The sequence below is a fragment of the Colossoma macropomum genome, unplaced genomic scaffold (assembly GCF_904425465.1).
Source record: "Colossoma macropomum unplaced genomic scaffold, Colossoma_macropomum, whole genome shotgun sequence".
NCBI lineage: Eukaryota > Metazoa > Chordata > Actinopteri > Characiformes > Serrasalmidae > Colossoma > Colossoma macropomum.
In genome coordinates this window covers 19,247,050-19,262,227 of record NW_023494801.1, presented here as the reverse complement: position 1 = coordinate 19,262,227, position 15,178 = coordinate 19,247,050, and the positions used below count along the sequence as shown (strand labels likewise).

Below are 15,178 nucleotides of genomic sequence, written 5' to 3'. Positions count from 1 at the left end.
CTCTAAAACGACTGAAAAAGCTGCAAGTTGTATAATTTCTATATATAAAATAAAAAGTGCTAATATCCCAAGAGATTTTAAACTTTTGGGTATTTTTTGTTTCTAATTAATTTACTTGTTATCTAAGCACTAAGTCCATAGCTGATAAGGAAAGGTAATCCTAAATGGCTAAATAACACAATCACACAAAATAATGCTAAATGGGCTAAAATGTAGATATTTCACATACTGCAGGTACAGAAACATACTGAAAATGTGAGGTTATAAGTATAAAATAATATTTGCATTAGGTTTTTAGGCATTTTTAAGGACAGATTACTCCTGGAAATACTTATTATGAGTTTTATAACATAAGAACAGATTTGCCTGGTGAAAATGTTGTCTTTGCTGTGTAGCATAAATACACAAGGCTTTTTTCCCCATTGTGCCACCTAGTGCAAAAAAAAAAAATCCCACTCAGGCAGGAGAGGGTTAAGTCAGAGAGTGAGGGAGAAGAGGCAGAATGAACGGCAGAGAGAGAAAAGAAAGAACGGGTTGAATGTTAAGGGGCTTCGCACCCTGCCGCACAAAGAGCCAGGCTTAATGATGAATGACATCGCCAAACGCTTCATTCAGGTACTGAATCACCTTTGGAGCGTAGCAGAACGTCACTGTCTCTCCCCACACACACATACAACAATCCCCCCATCCCACCCCACCCCACCCCACCCCCCCCACACACACACCACAATCACCACTACTACCATCATCATCGCGGTAACAGATGTCTTCTGTAACCCAGTAGCTCCCATAGCTGTCGACACATGGAGGTACCATCTGGACCGGAGCTTCGCTTCACTCCAGATTGTGTGTGTGTGTGTGCGTGTCTGCGTATGTGTATATGTGTGCGTGTGGCATATTTTGAAGACATAAGGCCTGTGGCAATACAGGCAGCGCACCTGAGTGTGTTTGCATTTGTTTGTTTGGGTTGTCTTGTGTGAGAGCGAGTGTGTGCTTAGACGTGCCTTTGCCAGGTGGGACGTCTCAAGGCAGGGGCTGCATCAGTAACCCACTACATAAAGTACTGCTCAGCTAAACACACACACACACACACACACACACACACACACACACACATACACATACAGTCAAACAGCATCGCCTGCCAGTGTATCACTGTGTTATGGCAATTAATCAGTATTAATAATAACTGTGGTGCAAATGTGAACATGAGTAAATACCAGCAGCTGTTAAGAGTAGGCACTGATTCACCTCATTTAAATAGAAACCTACCAAGGCAGTAATAGCAGAGCAACCAGAAAGACTGAATATACTTTACTGTATGTGCTTCACATGTTACACAACAATCAGTCGATTCACCATCTGAACCGAGTTCAGTTCAGTAAGAGCCAACACATGAAGTGTTCCCCTACCGAAGTGTCAACAACATTGCTGGTGGTTTCAACAACATGACAGGCGCTGGAAAAAACACATCTACCAACTCACAGAGGAGCAACAGAGGAGGACGACGAGGGGCATGGTGCGGTGGGAGGGAAGCACAGACAGAAAGAGAGGTGTATAGAGAGAGAGAGAGAGAGAGATAAGTAGTACAGGAAAGAGAAAGATGGCACAGAGAGTGAGAGGGTAGAGATGGGCAGAGAGAGAAAGAGGAGTAGGGGGGACAGAAAGTATTGACAGATGAGTTGAGAGGTAGAGGAAGAGAGATATAGGTAAGGGTAAAGAGAGAGAATAAGAAGAGTAGAAAAAGAGTGTAGTAAGATAGATGCATAGAAAAAGGCTGAGAGAGAGAGAGAAAGAGAGTGATAAAGAGAGAAGGGTAGAGAGAGAATAAGGTGTAGAGAAAGAGAGAGAAAGTACAACAAGGTAGAGCAAAAGACAGAGAAAGAGTGGAGAGAGAGGGTGGAGACAGAGAGGTAGAGAGAGAAATGAGCAGAAATAGGGAAAAGGAGGCAGAGAGAGAGGTATAAAAAGAGGAGTAGAGAGAGAGACATAAGTAGAAAAACACAGGGCAAAGAGAGGGGTAGAGAGAGGGTAGAGATATATAGAGAGCGAGAAGCCCAAGAATGTAGAGAGAAAGGGAGAGGGGGCACAGCAAGAGAGAGAGACATAGAGAGAGAAAGAGGTGTGGAGAGATAAGTAAAGAGAGAGAGAGAGAGAGAGAGAGAGAGAGAGAGAGAAAGAGAGAGAGAGAGGAGCTAAAACACTGAGACGGAGGGACAGACACAGTCACATTGGTGATGAAGGTTGTGTGTGAGTGGTGTAGAGTAGGTAGTAAAGATGAGGGTAATGTGGTCTAACCATGGTAAGGAAACTGCACGCCATCGTTCTCATGTTTAATCTTCCTCTCCTGCATACTGGCCAAATGGTGCTGCACTGAAAAACCCAAACAGGGGAGAAGGGCAGAGTTAACAATATGAGAGAGAGAAAAAAAAAGATAGAGAGACAAAGAGGAAGAGAAAGACAGAGAGAAAGAGATAGATAGAAGTTTGGCATGTTTTGGTATAGAGGGAATCAGGGAGCAGTGTTAAATCATTTGACATTCTTCATACTTTTTAATATATATATATATATATATATATATATATATATATATATATATATAGATAGATAGATAGATAGATATATTAATATTCTACATTGTATGGCTATTGGTACCTTGTAACTTCGCTAACAAATGCAAAAACAATACAGTAATGCTAACAAGATACACTAAAGCAATATCAAAGACAGTACAGATGGAATCCATCCCTGCCAGCTCTCCATTAGTTTGTGAGAGAGAGAGAAGGGGGGGCAGGGAATAGGATGTAACATCTGGGGAATAGAGAGACAGGAAGTCATCACAGGGATTTCACATGAGCAGAAGGTGCGTGGGTTTTTGGAGCGAGGGTCTTGCACTCCTTTAACGCAGGAGACATTGTATATATGGAGGTTGTATTTGAATGAACAGAATGAATGAGGGATCACATGGAAACAAAGTTCTGAAGTGACTGTGAAGCTTCTGTTATAATAGGTGGTGTGTGAGTAGATCTGCCTATGAAAGAAACACTGGAAAGTGTCCAAAAGAAGAGGCTGTGTATATGGAAGGGATTAGAGAAAGACAGAGATGCAGAAAGTGGGATCGTGAGATCATATAAAGAGGCCATGCTATGGCAATGCTTAGGAGCTGCTAGTAAAAGTCTAACCCTATGGCCTAAAACATACAGCCTCCTGGCTTTATTGGGGTGAAGCAGTTTTTAGGCATTTGGGTCCCCCATTGCTGTGGCAAACCATGAAAGAAAAAATGGAAATGAGCTCAAAATCAGAATAAACCACAGCGAGTTGATGTCTGTGTATTCTTCATTATCTTCCTAAATTAACCAAGAAAAAACTACAATATGAACTATGTACTATGAAAATTCTTCTGTTTGAATGTTTCTTTTAATGATTTTTAGTCATGCTGGGCATGAAAAATAGCATGTCACAGCAGTGATTTCACAGATGCTGAAGTACTAGTATCATGCGAAACAATGTTGATAACTCTCTGTTTAAACTGTAAAAATATATTCAAATTACTGCCTTATGTCTAAATTTTAAACATATAAATATAACTATTTTCATAATCTTGTCTCATGAATTTTTGTCAGTAGTGTTACAGAAACATAAAATAATTTGCATTACTTCTTTGGACATCTCAAAGGAAGAAAGTCAAATTTTTTATATTCCCTTCTTATTATTTCTGATAAATATGGCTACAATACTGACAGCTTCATGTGTTGTAAAAAGACTGTGTCAGCAGTGTTACTTCAGAAACACTAAGTGACTTTAAAACTGAAATAAAATTACAACCTAAATGTTAAATTTGTCAGTGGTGTTACCATCAGTAGTCCTACCACGTCACTGATGTTGTTTGATATAACAGAACACGTTTTACACTTAAATTACAGAGCACCATTCATAGCCCGTTTGCCACAACAACGATAGAATTGTCCTCCTTGCCTTGAATCTAAATGAGCCATGGGATAAAATAAAAATTACGCTGTCTTCTATATGATTTTTGGCTGTTTTCTTTAATGTGCTCTATATGCACAACCTGTCACTACAAAAAGCTGAATATGTAAATACATTTCTTTCTGCTAAACAATCAAATGACTAAGAGCATATGCTGCTCAGTAAAAAAAAACTTTGGGTTCATGTACACTCTCACACATACACACACGGCTAATATACGCACACAGCTGACTGGGCCATGGGCCCGGCACTATCACTGACAGCATAATCATAGGCTTGAGGAGAGATGAACACTGACCACTAAATGCATACACACTACATAGTGCATCTTTATCTGTCTGCTACAGCCTGTCCTAAATGGCCCAATGCAGCTGCAAAGATGTAAACATGTCATATGTATGAAAATAAATTACAGTCTCAGTTGTTTTTGGTATTTAACCCCTTAAAACTGCACGAGTCTTTATGTAGGGCTACATTTTAGTTCCTCCCTCATTTAACTATATAATCCATGCATGCACTTTACAGCAGAAACTGAATAGTTTGTAGTAGTTACTGAATAAGTATTAAGACTATTAACTGAACAATATGCCTGCATTTTAAGGGGTTGAAGCAAATACTGTTGTACTGCATGTCTTGTTAACTGTGCAGTTTCAGGACTGTATTACTGCTTAATAAAGCATTTTTGTCTATGTCACTAATAGGAATGCACCGAAATTTCAGCCACCAACATTTTTTATGCCAAAAACTGGAAAGTGCCATTTTGGACCATTTTAATCTGAAAAAGGAAAAAAAAGAATAAAGAGGTTTATAACAAAGTAATTTTTTTCATAATGAAAAATAAGAAATAAATGATTAAATACACTGTTGAATTCAAACAGTCTGGGCGGCAGCAGATCAACAGTGTAAACTGATATTGTTTTCTAGGAGGGACATCAAATGAACAATCAAAGTCCAACGATAGTGCCAAAATGGAAAATATAACTAAAAATAATTAGAGTTTATTGCCCTGGATGACCAACTGTTCTCTGTTAACAAGGATGTTGGATTTTGTGGCACATACATACAGTATCCTACATAGTTTATTTCAAACTGTTTTTATTTATTATTTGTTTTTTTTTGTTTTGGTTTCGGGCCATTGTGTCCTGAATTTCCTTTTTTTGCTCAAGGCTTTTTATTTTGGTGCATCACTAGTTGGACGTGCAAGGTGAAATAAAAGGCTCTTATAAAGAACTTCAGTAAAAAGCTTGCGCTAATTCAAACACTAACAATGCACACTCTAAACAAACCCTTCACAATTCCACACTAAAAAAGGAAAGAAAATGACTCAATAGAAAACACAAATGCATTATCCAGAGAGATAAATAAACAGCAATTCTTTAGGACACATCGTGCTGGTACAGTGATGAGTATTTAGCTCCAAATTATTCATTTGTCCCTTGCCTTGTCTGCTCTATGGGGGAGAGGCCTTGCAAGAAATAAGAAGATGGTGGAAAGAGAGGGAGATCATAAGCAGAAGATGGGATTGGACGGACAGGTGAGTGAGTGAGTGAGTGAGTGAATGAGTGGGCAAGTGAGAAAAAAAACAAGGCATAAAGAAAGGGTGGTCTCATCACACAGTTGCTTTGCCAGCCGACAGTGACAGTAACCTGATTGGACTACTATAACAACCTGTCAGTAACTCCAAAATATCATCCTCAAAAATGTTGCACTTAGCTGGTGTTTGTAAGCTATTCGCTTGGTCGCTAGCCGGCTGGTGATTTCTCACTACTGTAGTCAGTGACTTGTTTTTACGCTGACTGTGTGAAGAGACTGAGGGCAGATGTGATGCGTGTATGTCCGTGTGTACCTGCATCCACGTCATTGGGCCAGCCACTGGGCTGCGAGCCGCCTGGTGCAGGGGAACGGCCCGAGTAGAAAACGTCATCCACTGGGCTCTCCATCTCACTGTCATCAATGGACTTACGCTTGTTTGAGCTGAGAGAGAAGGGGGTGGGTGAGATAAAGTTAATGAAGAACATAATGAAATGGATTCTTGTGTATTATTAATCTTGTAATATGTATTTAACTTTAGGACGTAGTGGCGCTTTTAGCATGGGGAAAAGTGTGATGCACATGGTTTCCTGATGTTATGAAAAGAACTTTTTTTTGAGACTTTAACCCCTTAAACTCATGGAGATTCTTATATATCAATTCCTCACCACTTCACCACTTAAATGGCACAAAGTTCTATTACAAAGTTCAATAACTTAAGAATAGCTTAAACTTTTGCACTGAAGTCCACGTAGTTACAGAATAATAAGCCTTAGTATGTAATACGCCTGGGATTTTAAGGAGTTAAGTTAGATACAGTACTGTGCAAAAGTCAAAGATCACCCTTCATTTATTTTATATTCTTTATTTTTTTCAACGTAAGCAGAAAACATACAGAACAGAAAAGTACACAGAAGCCTCAACAACTAAATATAATAACATTTTTAGTATTTAATTCATGAGAGTTTTTGCCTTTATTCCAGCGTCCATTCCTTTCATGAGACTTGCTGTCAGTTTCACCATAACACCAAAAGCTTCTTTGTTAATTTGTAAATTTTCTACTTCTTTGTCTATTTCCTTTTCTTAGTAACAGATTCTTGACAGCTACACATTGTCACATTGACTCACAGTGCTGAGTTGTCTTCTCACAGTGGAAGAATGGACAGAAACACCCGTGGATTTTTTCAGATCTGAAGCAGCTTGATTTTCTCCTCTCTCTCAAAGATAAAAGCTTTAAGTGCTGTTAATCTGATGGTGACAGTTTTAAACATATTTTGCACAGTTCTTGCACGATTGTCTGGAGCCCCATTTCCTTTATGTCGTTATGTAATATGTTTACGTCTTTATCTTTCTTTATTTCTTTATGTATTTTTTAACTCAAGTTTTGGAAATGGCTGTTTATTTTGCTGACTTATTTTCCTTTGACTTTCCCTTTCCTTATGCAAGTGGATTACATTATATCTAATCTCCTCAGAAAAATCTCCTGAAAAATGAGTAAAATGTACTTAATGGCTGTTTTGACTGAAAGCTAATGAAGGCTGGTCTATGGCTTTAACACAGTGTTGTTACTAAATGATTCATAGCAGCTACTGAATAATAAGTCTTAAGATTAATAACTGAATAATGAGCCCACAGTTAAGGGATTACATTAAAATCCTAGTCCATCCGTTATTATATATCTCATGGTTGGGTAACTGTAGTCCTGGAGAGCCGTAACACTGCATATTGCCCTTTGACCCATCTGATTCAATAATCAAGACTTCATAGAGCTGAATCGGGTATGATCAAGCAACTCAAGTTTTGCTTTCTAAGACTTCAGCTTACCATGAACTGGAATGCATTGGAATGAATGAACAATGGACAGTGTTTAGGTCTTGGTCTCGTTCTGATAGGAGCGAGAGACAGAGAGAGGGAGAGGGAGAGAAAGAGAAAGAGAGATCGAGCAGCACAAGGACAGAGACAGTTAGTGCAGGACTCAGAGAAGTGGGGATACCTCCGTGGGAGACTGCCATACAGCTCCATTTCAGTCCTGTAGCAGTCGAGGAAAAAAGATAGAGAAATAAAGAGAGAAAGAGAAAGAAAACAGCAAACAGTGAAAAAGAAGGGGAGTAGAGAGAGGAGGCAATAAGACAAATAGAAAGAGAGAGAAAGAAGAATGAAGAGAAGAGAAGAACAGAAGGCAGCAGGAACAGAAAGGAGAGAAATGTTCCATCACACAATATAGAAGAGAGGAAAGTCTCGGCCAAGCACGCTTACTCAAACACATGCAAGACTTCTATAAGTGTTGTCTAAGTGCGAAAAACAAACAAGAAAACCAAGAAACCTTCATCCTATGAGTGTGTGTGTGTGTACCTGGTTGATGGGGTCGATGTGATGGAACGGCGGCCCAGGTTGATGTTGTAATATCCAGGACTGTCCAGGTCGGCCAGTGAGAAGTTGGGGCCGGTAGCTGTGGCAACTGGAGCTAAAGATACGCAAAAGAGAGAAAGAGAATCAAGAGAGAAGAGTTAGACATGGGTGCAAAACACTTAAAGGGGAATTTCTCCTATTTTTGAAAAAATTCTGCATAACTCAGTTGTTGAGATATACATAACCATTCAAAGAGTTTCAATGTGAAATGTTCCATTCTGGAGAAACTTATTGGTTCAGAATTTTTTACAGTGGTGGTGACAGGGACCAGGGGTCATGATGTCTACAGCATAAATAAAGCCATTTCATTTACTATCCAGGATGACCAGCAAGCCAACATGTGCCCTGCGTATATGTATTTCTGATAATTATAAAATTGTTATAAATGTGAAAAAACAAGTTTTCCTTGCCTGCATGTACACCTTGCATGTACCTCTCTACTATAAATAAAATTTTAGGTCAAAACCTTATCTCAAAATGATCATAAAACAATGTCTAAGGCTTCAGGCCACAAACTCATAACTATTTCATGTAATAAGGTTCTGTTAGTTAGCTTTTGAGGCTTTTAACTCTTCAAACATCTGGGTCCTATCATCTTATTGATTTAATTTTATAGAAAAAAAAATCAGTGGAATTCCCTTTTAAGTGACTGCACTGTATTACTATACTTGAGTATTATTTTGGAAGATTTGTACTTTATTCGAGCATTATTAAAATTGAATACTTATACTTTTACACAATTTTACTCCAATTTTTACTGTTTTCATTTAGACCTTTACAGTATTAGTTACAAATCTCAAACATTTATGGACACAGGAATCTGAGTAACTTCAGGGGCTCCTGAGTGGTACAGCTATCAAAGCTTAATGCCAACATCTGGAGGTTGAGAGTTTGAACCCCAGTAATGCCACAGCCATACATAACTGAGAACCCAACAGGAGAAAATGCCTGGTGGAGTGGTGTGATGGAATAAGTTCCAGCTAGTGGTGAAACTTAGTAAAAACTCCTCAGTAAAATCTTTTCAGTGAGTATCTATTGTTTGCCTGAGACACAGAACTAACAATGGGGAGTTACAACCCTGTTCCCAGAAAAGTTGGGACGCTGTACAAAATATAAATAAAAACTAAATGCAATGATGTGCAAATCATAGACACCCTATATTTAACTGAAAATAGTACAAAGACAACATATCAAATGGTGAAATGTTATTGTTTTTTGAAAAATATATACCCATTTTGAATTTGATGTCAACAACACGTTCCAAAAAATTTGGGATGGGGGCGATCAAAGACTGGTAAAGTTGTGTAATGCTTAAAAAACATCTGGTTTAACACCTCACAACTATTTAGGTTAATTGGTAATGTCAGTAACATGATTAAGTATAAAAAGAGCATCACAGAGAGGCTGAGTCTTTCTGTAAAGATGGGGAATAAAATTTCTCAACATAAATCTCAAAGAACTTGAGGATTGCCTCATCTATAGCACATAATGTCATTAAAAGATTCAAGAAATCCAGAGAAATCTCTGTATGCAAAGGACAAGGCGAAAACCATTATTGACTGGTTGTGATCTTCAGGCCTTCAGGCAGCACTGCATTAAAAACAGACACGACTCTGTTGTGGAAATCACTGCATGGGCTCAGCAAAATTTCTTCAAAATCACTGTCTGTGAACACAGTTTGCCGCTGCATCCACAAAGTTAAAAAACTCTGTTATGCAAGAAGAAACTATATAAACAGGATCCAGAAACATTTAAGATGGACTGATGCAAAGTGGAAAAATGTCCTGTGGTCTGACAAATCAAAATATGAATTTTTTTAGGAAATCATAGACACTGCACCCTCCAGGCTAAATAGGAGAGGGACCATTTGGCTTGTTATCAGCACACAGTTCAAAAGTCAGCATCCGTGATGGTATAGGGGTGCATTAGTGTACATAAGCTTGGATGAATTGCATATGTGTAGGTACTGCTGAACGATGTATACAGGTTCTGGAGCAACATAAGCTGCCATACAAACGACGTCTTGTTGTTAAAAGAAGAGTTGATGCGACACAGTGGTAAACATGCCCCCGTCCCTTTTTTGAAACATGTTGCTGGCATCAAATTCAAAATGCATATATTTTTCAAAAAACAATACAATTTCTCACAGTTTCAACACTGTTGTATGTTGTCTCAATTGATTTGCACATCACTGCATTCTGTGTTTTGGAAAATGAGAAGAAAAAGAGCTTTTGATTAAACTAAAAAGTTTGAGTGTACTTAAGTGTTGAGTTTGTTCAAGTTAACTGAAGAAAAGCTGTATAATAAGTTACCTTAAAATTTTAAGTTGAGCTGACTTTTCACTTTTTACAGTGCATGAAACTTTTTAGTTTTATAAAATTTTTCTTGACCATCAGTCGAGTTCCAGCACATTTCAGTTTCATTTTCCATTGAAATATCCAACCGAATTCATATTACAGTTAAAAACTGCCCACAACTATGCTAATTCATCTAACTATTACTCACCACATCTCAAAAGATTCCTAATTTATGTTCTAAAACAAACGTGAGTATGTTTTACATGTCAATACTTCTTTACCTCCATCTAAAACTCAATAGTTTTAATGAAGATAGATTTTGACACAGTACTTTTACTTAAGCACTCTGTTACTCTGTTATTTTTCCTCCCCTGGAGTTAGATGCGAGTGACCTCAGCACCATAGATTAAGATCACTGTGCCCGAAATATAAAAGATTAAAAAAAATACTTTACATATTTATCCCTTTATCATTTCCTCTTACAGCTCAAAACTCCCATTGCCCTAACCAAATTTACTATTTATTATTTACTAAGCTTAACAGATAACATCTCACACATTAATCAACACACAGTTTTATCCTAAGATCTCTTTAAACAGCTGCTTTCAGTGTCACTAAAAGGACTATGAAATTATTCAATCAACCAAAATATTACAATGTGGATGAGAGAGACAAATAGAGAGAGAAAGAGAGAGAGAGAGAGTGAGTGACACGGACGGAGAAAGAGAGAAGAAGAAAGAAAGAGAATGAACGCATGTGTGTGTCTTTGTGTGTGTGTGCACACGACTCACTCTGTGACACGCGGACCAGTTCAGCCACGTTCCACACGCCTGAAGTCACGAAGCAGTCCTGGAAACTCAAGTGCCCTGGAGACAGAAAGAGAGAGAGGGAGCAAAAGAGGATGATATACAGATACACGCACACTAAAACCCTGCCTAACCACATGGGCCGCATTGTTAAATTCATCCTTCTATTATATGATGTGCTCTTTCACTGTGTGACAATAGCAGGCTGGATGCTTTTGGTTAGCTCTGGTATGGAAAAGACTCCCCGGACTGACCTGCTCAGAGACGCACTGAAACTTAACGAGGATGCTAAACATGCTGTGTGTCCAGTGCCTTAAGGAGTGTGAGTTCAACTCCAGGCATTAAGCAGACAAAAGTATGAGAGATACTATTTTCATTTTGCTGTTCATTCATTAAAGTTTTTTTTACAGAGTTGTTTATTTATTTAATGCATTTAAGTGAATAGTTATGTAATGAATTACACAAAATGTTCAGTTCAGTGTTCTTGAACTGTGTTTATTTTAGAGTCAAACAGTGACAAAACATGACAAAAATGTAAAGTACGTTTTTCCTTTTTGCGAAACAAGACTGAACACACAACAATAACTTCTCAACAATAACTTCATCACATTCAAATCATAGTAAAATATCTCTTCTACTAAAAACACAAACGTGCTATTTATAAAATTTTTATTTTTATTTATAAAATGTAGAAATTAGGACTGTATCCACATCAATTAGCACTGCAGAAAAATATAACACTTAGTTGTATAGGGTTACAAATAAAGTAAATTTAGTAAAATACAGACAATTTAGCATTTTTCCTAGCATTACCTTGACATTCTGCTCTACTGGTGTACTACAAACACCATATCTGTTTGAAATGTCATCTGTCATACAAATATGACTGTTTCACTCAGCTATGAATGGGAACTAATTTGGCATTTAATATGAGTTTTTCAGTCAACAATGCATGTGTTTTCATGTATGAATCCATTGTGACTGCACACGAGGGAGAAACTACTCTAAAATATACATGTACATATGATCTAAGAATACTGGAAATGAAAGCTGAGGATTTGTGCATATATGAAATACATAGAAGACTGAGTGTATGGCTGGGTATTTTTTGATACCGTTATCAATACTGAAATCTTAATATCAATTCTTGAATGATACTTTATTCCATACCTCCTTTTAAATAACAAACCAAAAAGAGTGACTTCCTGATTCGCAGGTGTATTTACTGGCTGCTGTGGATGTCAGGCTAGTCAAGAAGCACTAAGTGTAACTGGCTATACTTTTTGCTATCCACTTGTGATTGTGTAGTGGACTGCTGTTAAGGGGCAGTTTGTCGGTACTGTCAGGGTCAGTATAAAAACCACTGCAGATCAGTTTCGCCTGAGAGTCGTGTGAACATGTGTTTCAACGGAAAAAATTTGACAAAAAATCTCACCTTTTTGTCCAAAGGCCTTAACATGGTCAGTTTCACAAACTTGCTTCAGTTTGAATAGTGACCCAGAAGCAGTTGAATATTTCTTCTTTATTTTGTCAAAACTTTTCCTTGTTTTTAATTTTTTCAAGATCCTAATACTTGCTGTTTATAATGTAAGGTTTTATATAAAGGTTTAAGTGAAAAATATACCAAATTTTTAAAGTGGTCTCAGACTTTCGAGTGTCAATTTTTAAACTGTCATGATTAATCTGGTTGATTCGGGTGTCTGCTTAAACTGCTATGTATAATGATTTTCCTGAAATGTCTATGCAGAAAATTAATGGGATTTTTACTTCCCGAACCAGGACTGTTGAATAAGTGGGCGGTAACTGTTCAGCTCAATTTAGCACTGAATGACAAAGTTTTTCGATACTCTGTAGTATTCAGTTGGTACCATAAAAGTATTGCATTGCAGCCCTGAGTGAGTGTATACACTGAGTTATGCATGCTGCTTTGTAATTCATATGGCCCTTTAAAGTGAGTGCATACGCTGTGTCCATATGTGTGTATGTTGATGCGGCAGCATGGGTGACAGGGTTACGGCTCCACACCCATCTGCAGCGTTGCCTGAGGTCAGTATGTAAGCGCTAGCGCTGGTTAACCACAGCGATGCCGGTGCATGAGCTCAGCGCTGCCCATGTGGTTCCCATCAACCAATCACGTCAGAGTGATTTATGAGTGTTCCGCCACCCTCGCTCGCAGCAAGCCTAGCAACGCCTTACTACAATAAACTCAAATGGGAATCGCTTTGTGCGTGTGTGTGTGCAAATATGCGAGTGCATTTAGCGTGTAGTGTATGTGCGAGAAAATGTTTCTTGCCCGTGTAAATAGCACGGCTTACTGCCTTCATTCAGATTCGTTTGCATGTAAGTGCACGTGTCGTCACAGCGAAAAGACTGGCTCCGAGAAAAGTCCTAAATTTGTTGCACACGTTGTGTCTGCCAATCTTGCTGGATGGAAACTGTGCACGGTTCTAGTGAATGTGCAGCAAGAGCGTTTTCATAGTGCAGTTTTTATCAAATGACAAAAAGCAGATGGAATTATGGTCTCTGTATGAGTTCAAAATTGTCAAAACGTCGAACAAAAATAGAGGCACTGGATTAACTGTGCTTTTTAAAGAGCGAATACTAGCATGTACATATGTGCATGTGTGTGTGTGCTCTGAACGTACCATTGGGCGGCGGCTTGACGTCTGCATCTCCTTGCTGGTTGGAGTTGTCTGATTGTCCGGATTCTGGGAAGAAACATAGGAGGAGGTAATTAGACAAAGTCCAAAGCTTACCGATGGGGCCAAGACTCAGGAGACTGAACTAATTACATGAACAAGAACACTTTCCTACAACAAATTTCAAAGTATGATAATGGAAAATGAATTGTACAGAATGTTCAGAGCACGCTGAAACACAAACCAGATTGTTGACACTGTGTTTCTGGTTCCAGTGGCCCTTCAAATCTGACAGAACAGGGTCCAATACTGAGCTGTCTGAATACACACACCAGGGACATGGACATAAGTGTCCTGATGTCTCTTTTCTTTCTTTAACTGCCCACAATCAGAACATTTAACTCTTATCTGCTGAAAGGATTTTGCCATCTATGCCACCACACTACCCCTCACCCCCAACCAAGAAGCAAAGTTTCCTCAGGTCACCTTTCTTACTTAAAGAAAGGGTTAAAAAACAAGACTGCTCTGCATTATGCTGCATAAGTAGTGGCCAAAATGGAACATAATTTAATTACACAGTTGTGAAAGTAATTACATTTATTTTTTTTTACAATCAGTAGGCAGGTTTGAGCCTGCATGTCCAACTTCTCTGTTTATTTCAAGGTCAAACAATGACAAAAACATGGCAAAAATGTGAAGACCGGTCTTTCTTTCTGTGAAACAAGACTGTATGCACAATAACTTTTTCTCTGCTTCAAATCATAGTAAAATATGAAAACTTATAATCTATGTATATATCTGAATTTCTTCACATTATTTTGATAAGCAAAAATAATTCATATAAAATGAAAACTTACCAATGTTTGTTATCAGAAGTAATAAATGCAATATCTAAGGGTTACATACAGGATTACATTAACAAGTCAAGGCCTCATATTGCGCTACTCTATAATTTGTCTTCTTTAAGTCACTCAATAGCTTGAGTGGTGGCGTAAATCATTTTAAACAATGGAACTAAAAAATATGGAGTCTAACCTAAAGTTAGAGTTATTTTTGTTGTTTCGCTATACTATTTAAATGAAATAATATAATCACATAATTATGAAAGCAACTATATTAATATTTTATTTACAATCAGTAGACAGGTTTGAGCTTGCAAGTTCAACTTCTCTGTCTATTTCTTTCTCTTATATCTTTCTGTGAAACAAGACTGCATGCACAACAATAATTTTCCTCCGCTTCAAATCATAATTAAATGTTTACTGTCAATAAGCCATGAGTGAGAAATAATTAATCTGAAATTACAAATGTTTATCACCAGTGATAACTGCAACTTCCACATGTTAAATAAAGGAATAAATCAACAAGTCAAGGCCTCAAATTGAGCTGCTCTATAGTTTTTCTTCTTTGAGTCACTAAATAGCTTGAGTAGTGCCTGAACTGGAAGGGTAAATCGGTTTTTAAAAGGGATATTGCTTAATAAAGCAATAAGAAGAAGTGTACCAGTGGG

At 37.9% G+C, this 15,178-nt stretch overlaps 1 protein-coding gene across 15 annotated transcripts in view; it reads right to left on the bottom strand.

Moving 5' to 3' along the window:
* Window positions 1–15,178, bottom strand: part of nfixb (nuclear factor I/Xb) — a 163,834-nt gene that overhangs the window by 15,281 nt on the left and 133,375 nt on the right. For 5 of the 15 annotated variants that reach the window (XM_036589730.1, XM_036589738.1, XM_036589733.1 and 2 more), the window contains 6 exons: window positions 13,675–13,737; window positions 11,015–11,089; window positions 7,870–7,981; window positions 7,511–7,546; window positions 5,834–5,961; window positions 2,299–2,373 (listed from right to left, as the gene is read on the bottom strand). In XM_036589730.1, coding sequence (XP_036445623.1) covers window positions 2,299–2,373; window positions 5,834–5,961; window positions 7,511–7,546; window positions 7,870–7,981; window positions 11,015–11,089; window positions 13,675–13,737 — 489 coding nt within the window. Of the gene's footprint in view, window positions 1–2,298; window positions 2,374–5,833; window positions 5,962–7,510; window positions 7,547–7,869; window positions 7,982–11,014; window positions 11,090–13,674; window positions 13,738–15,178 lie in introns of those variants that run through there. The other 10 variants (XM_036589737.1, XM_036589743.1, XM_036589741.1 and 7 more) reach the window with 4 other exon arrangements.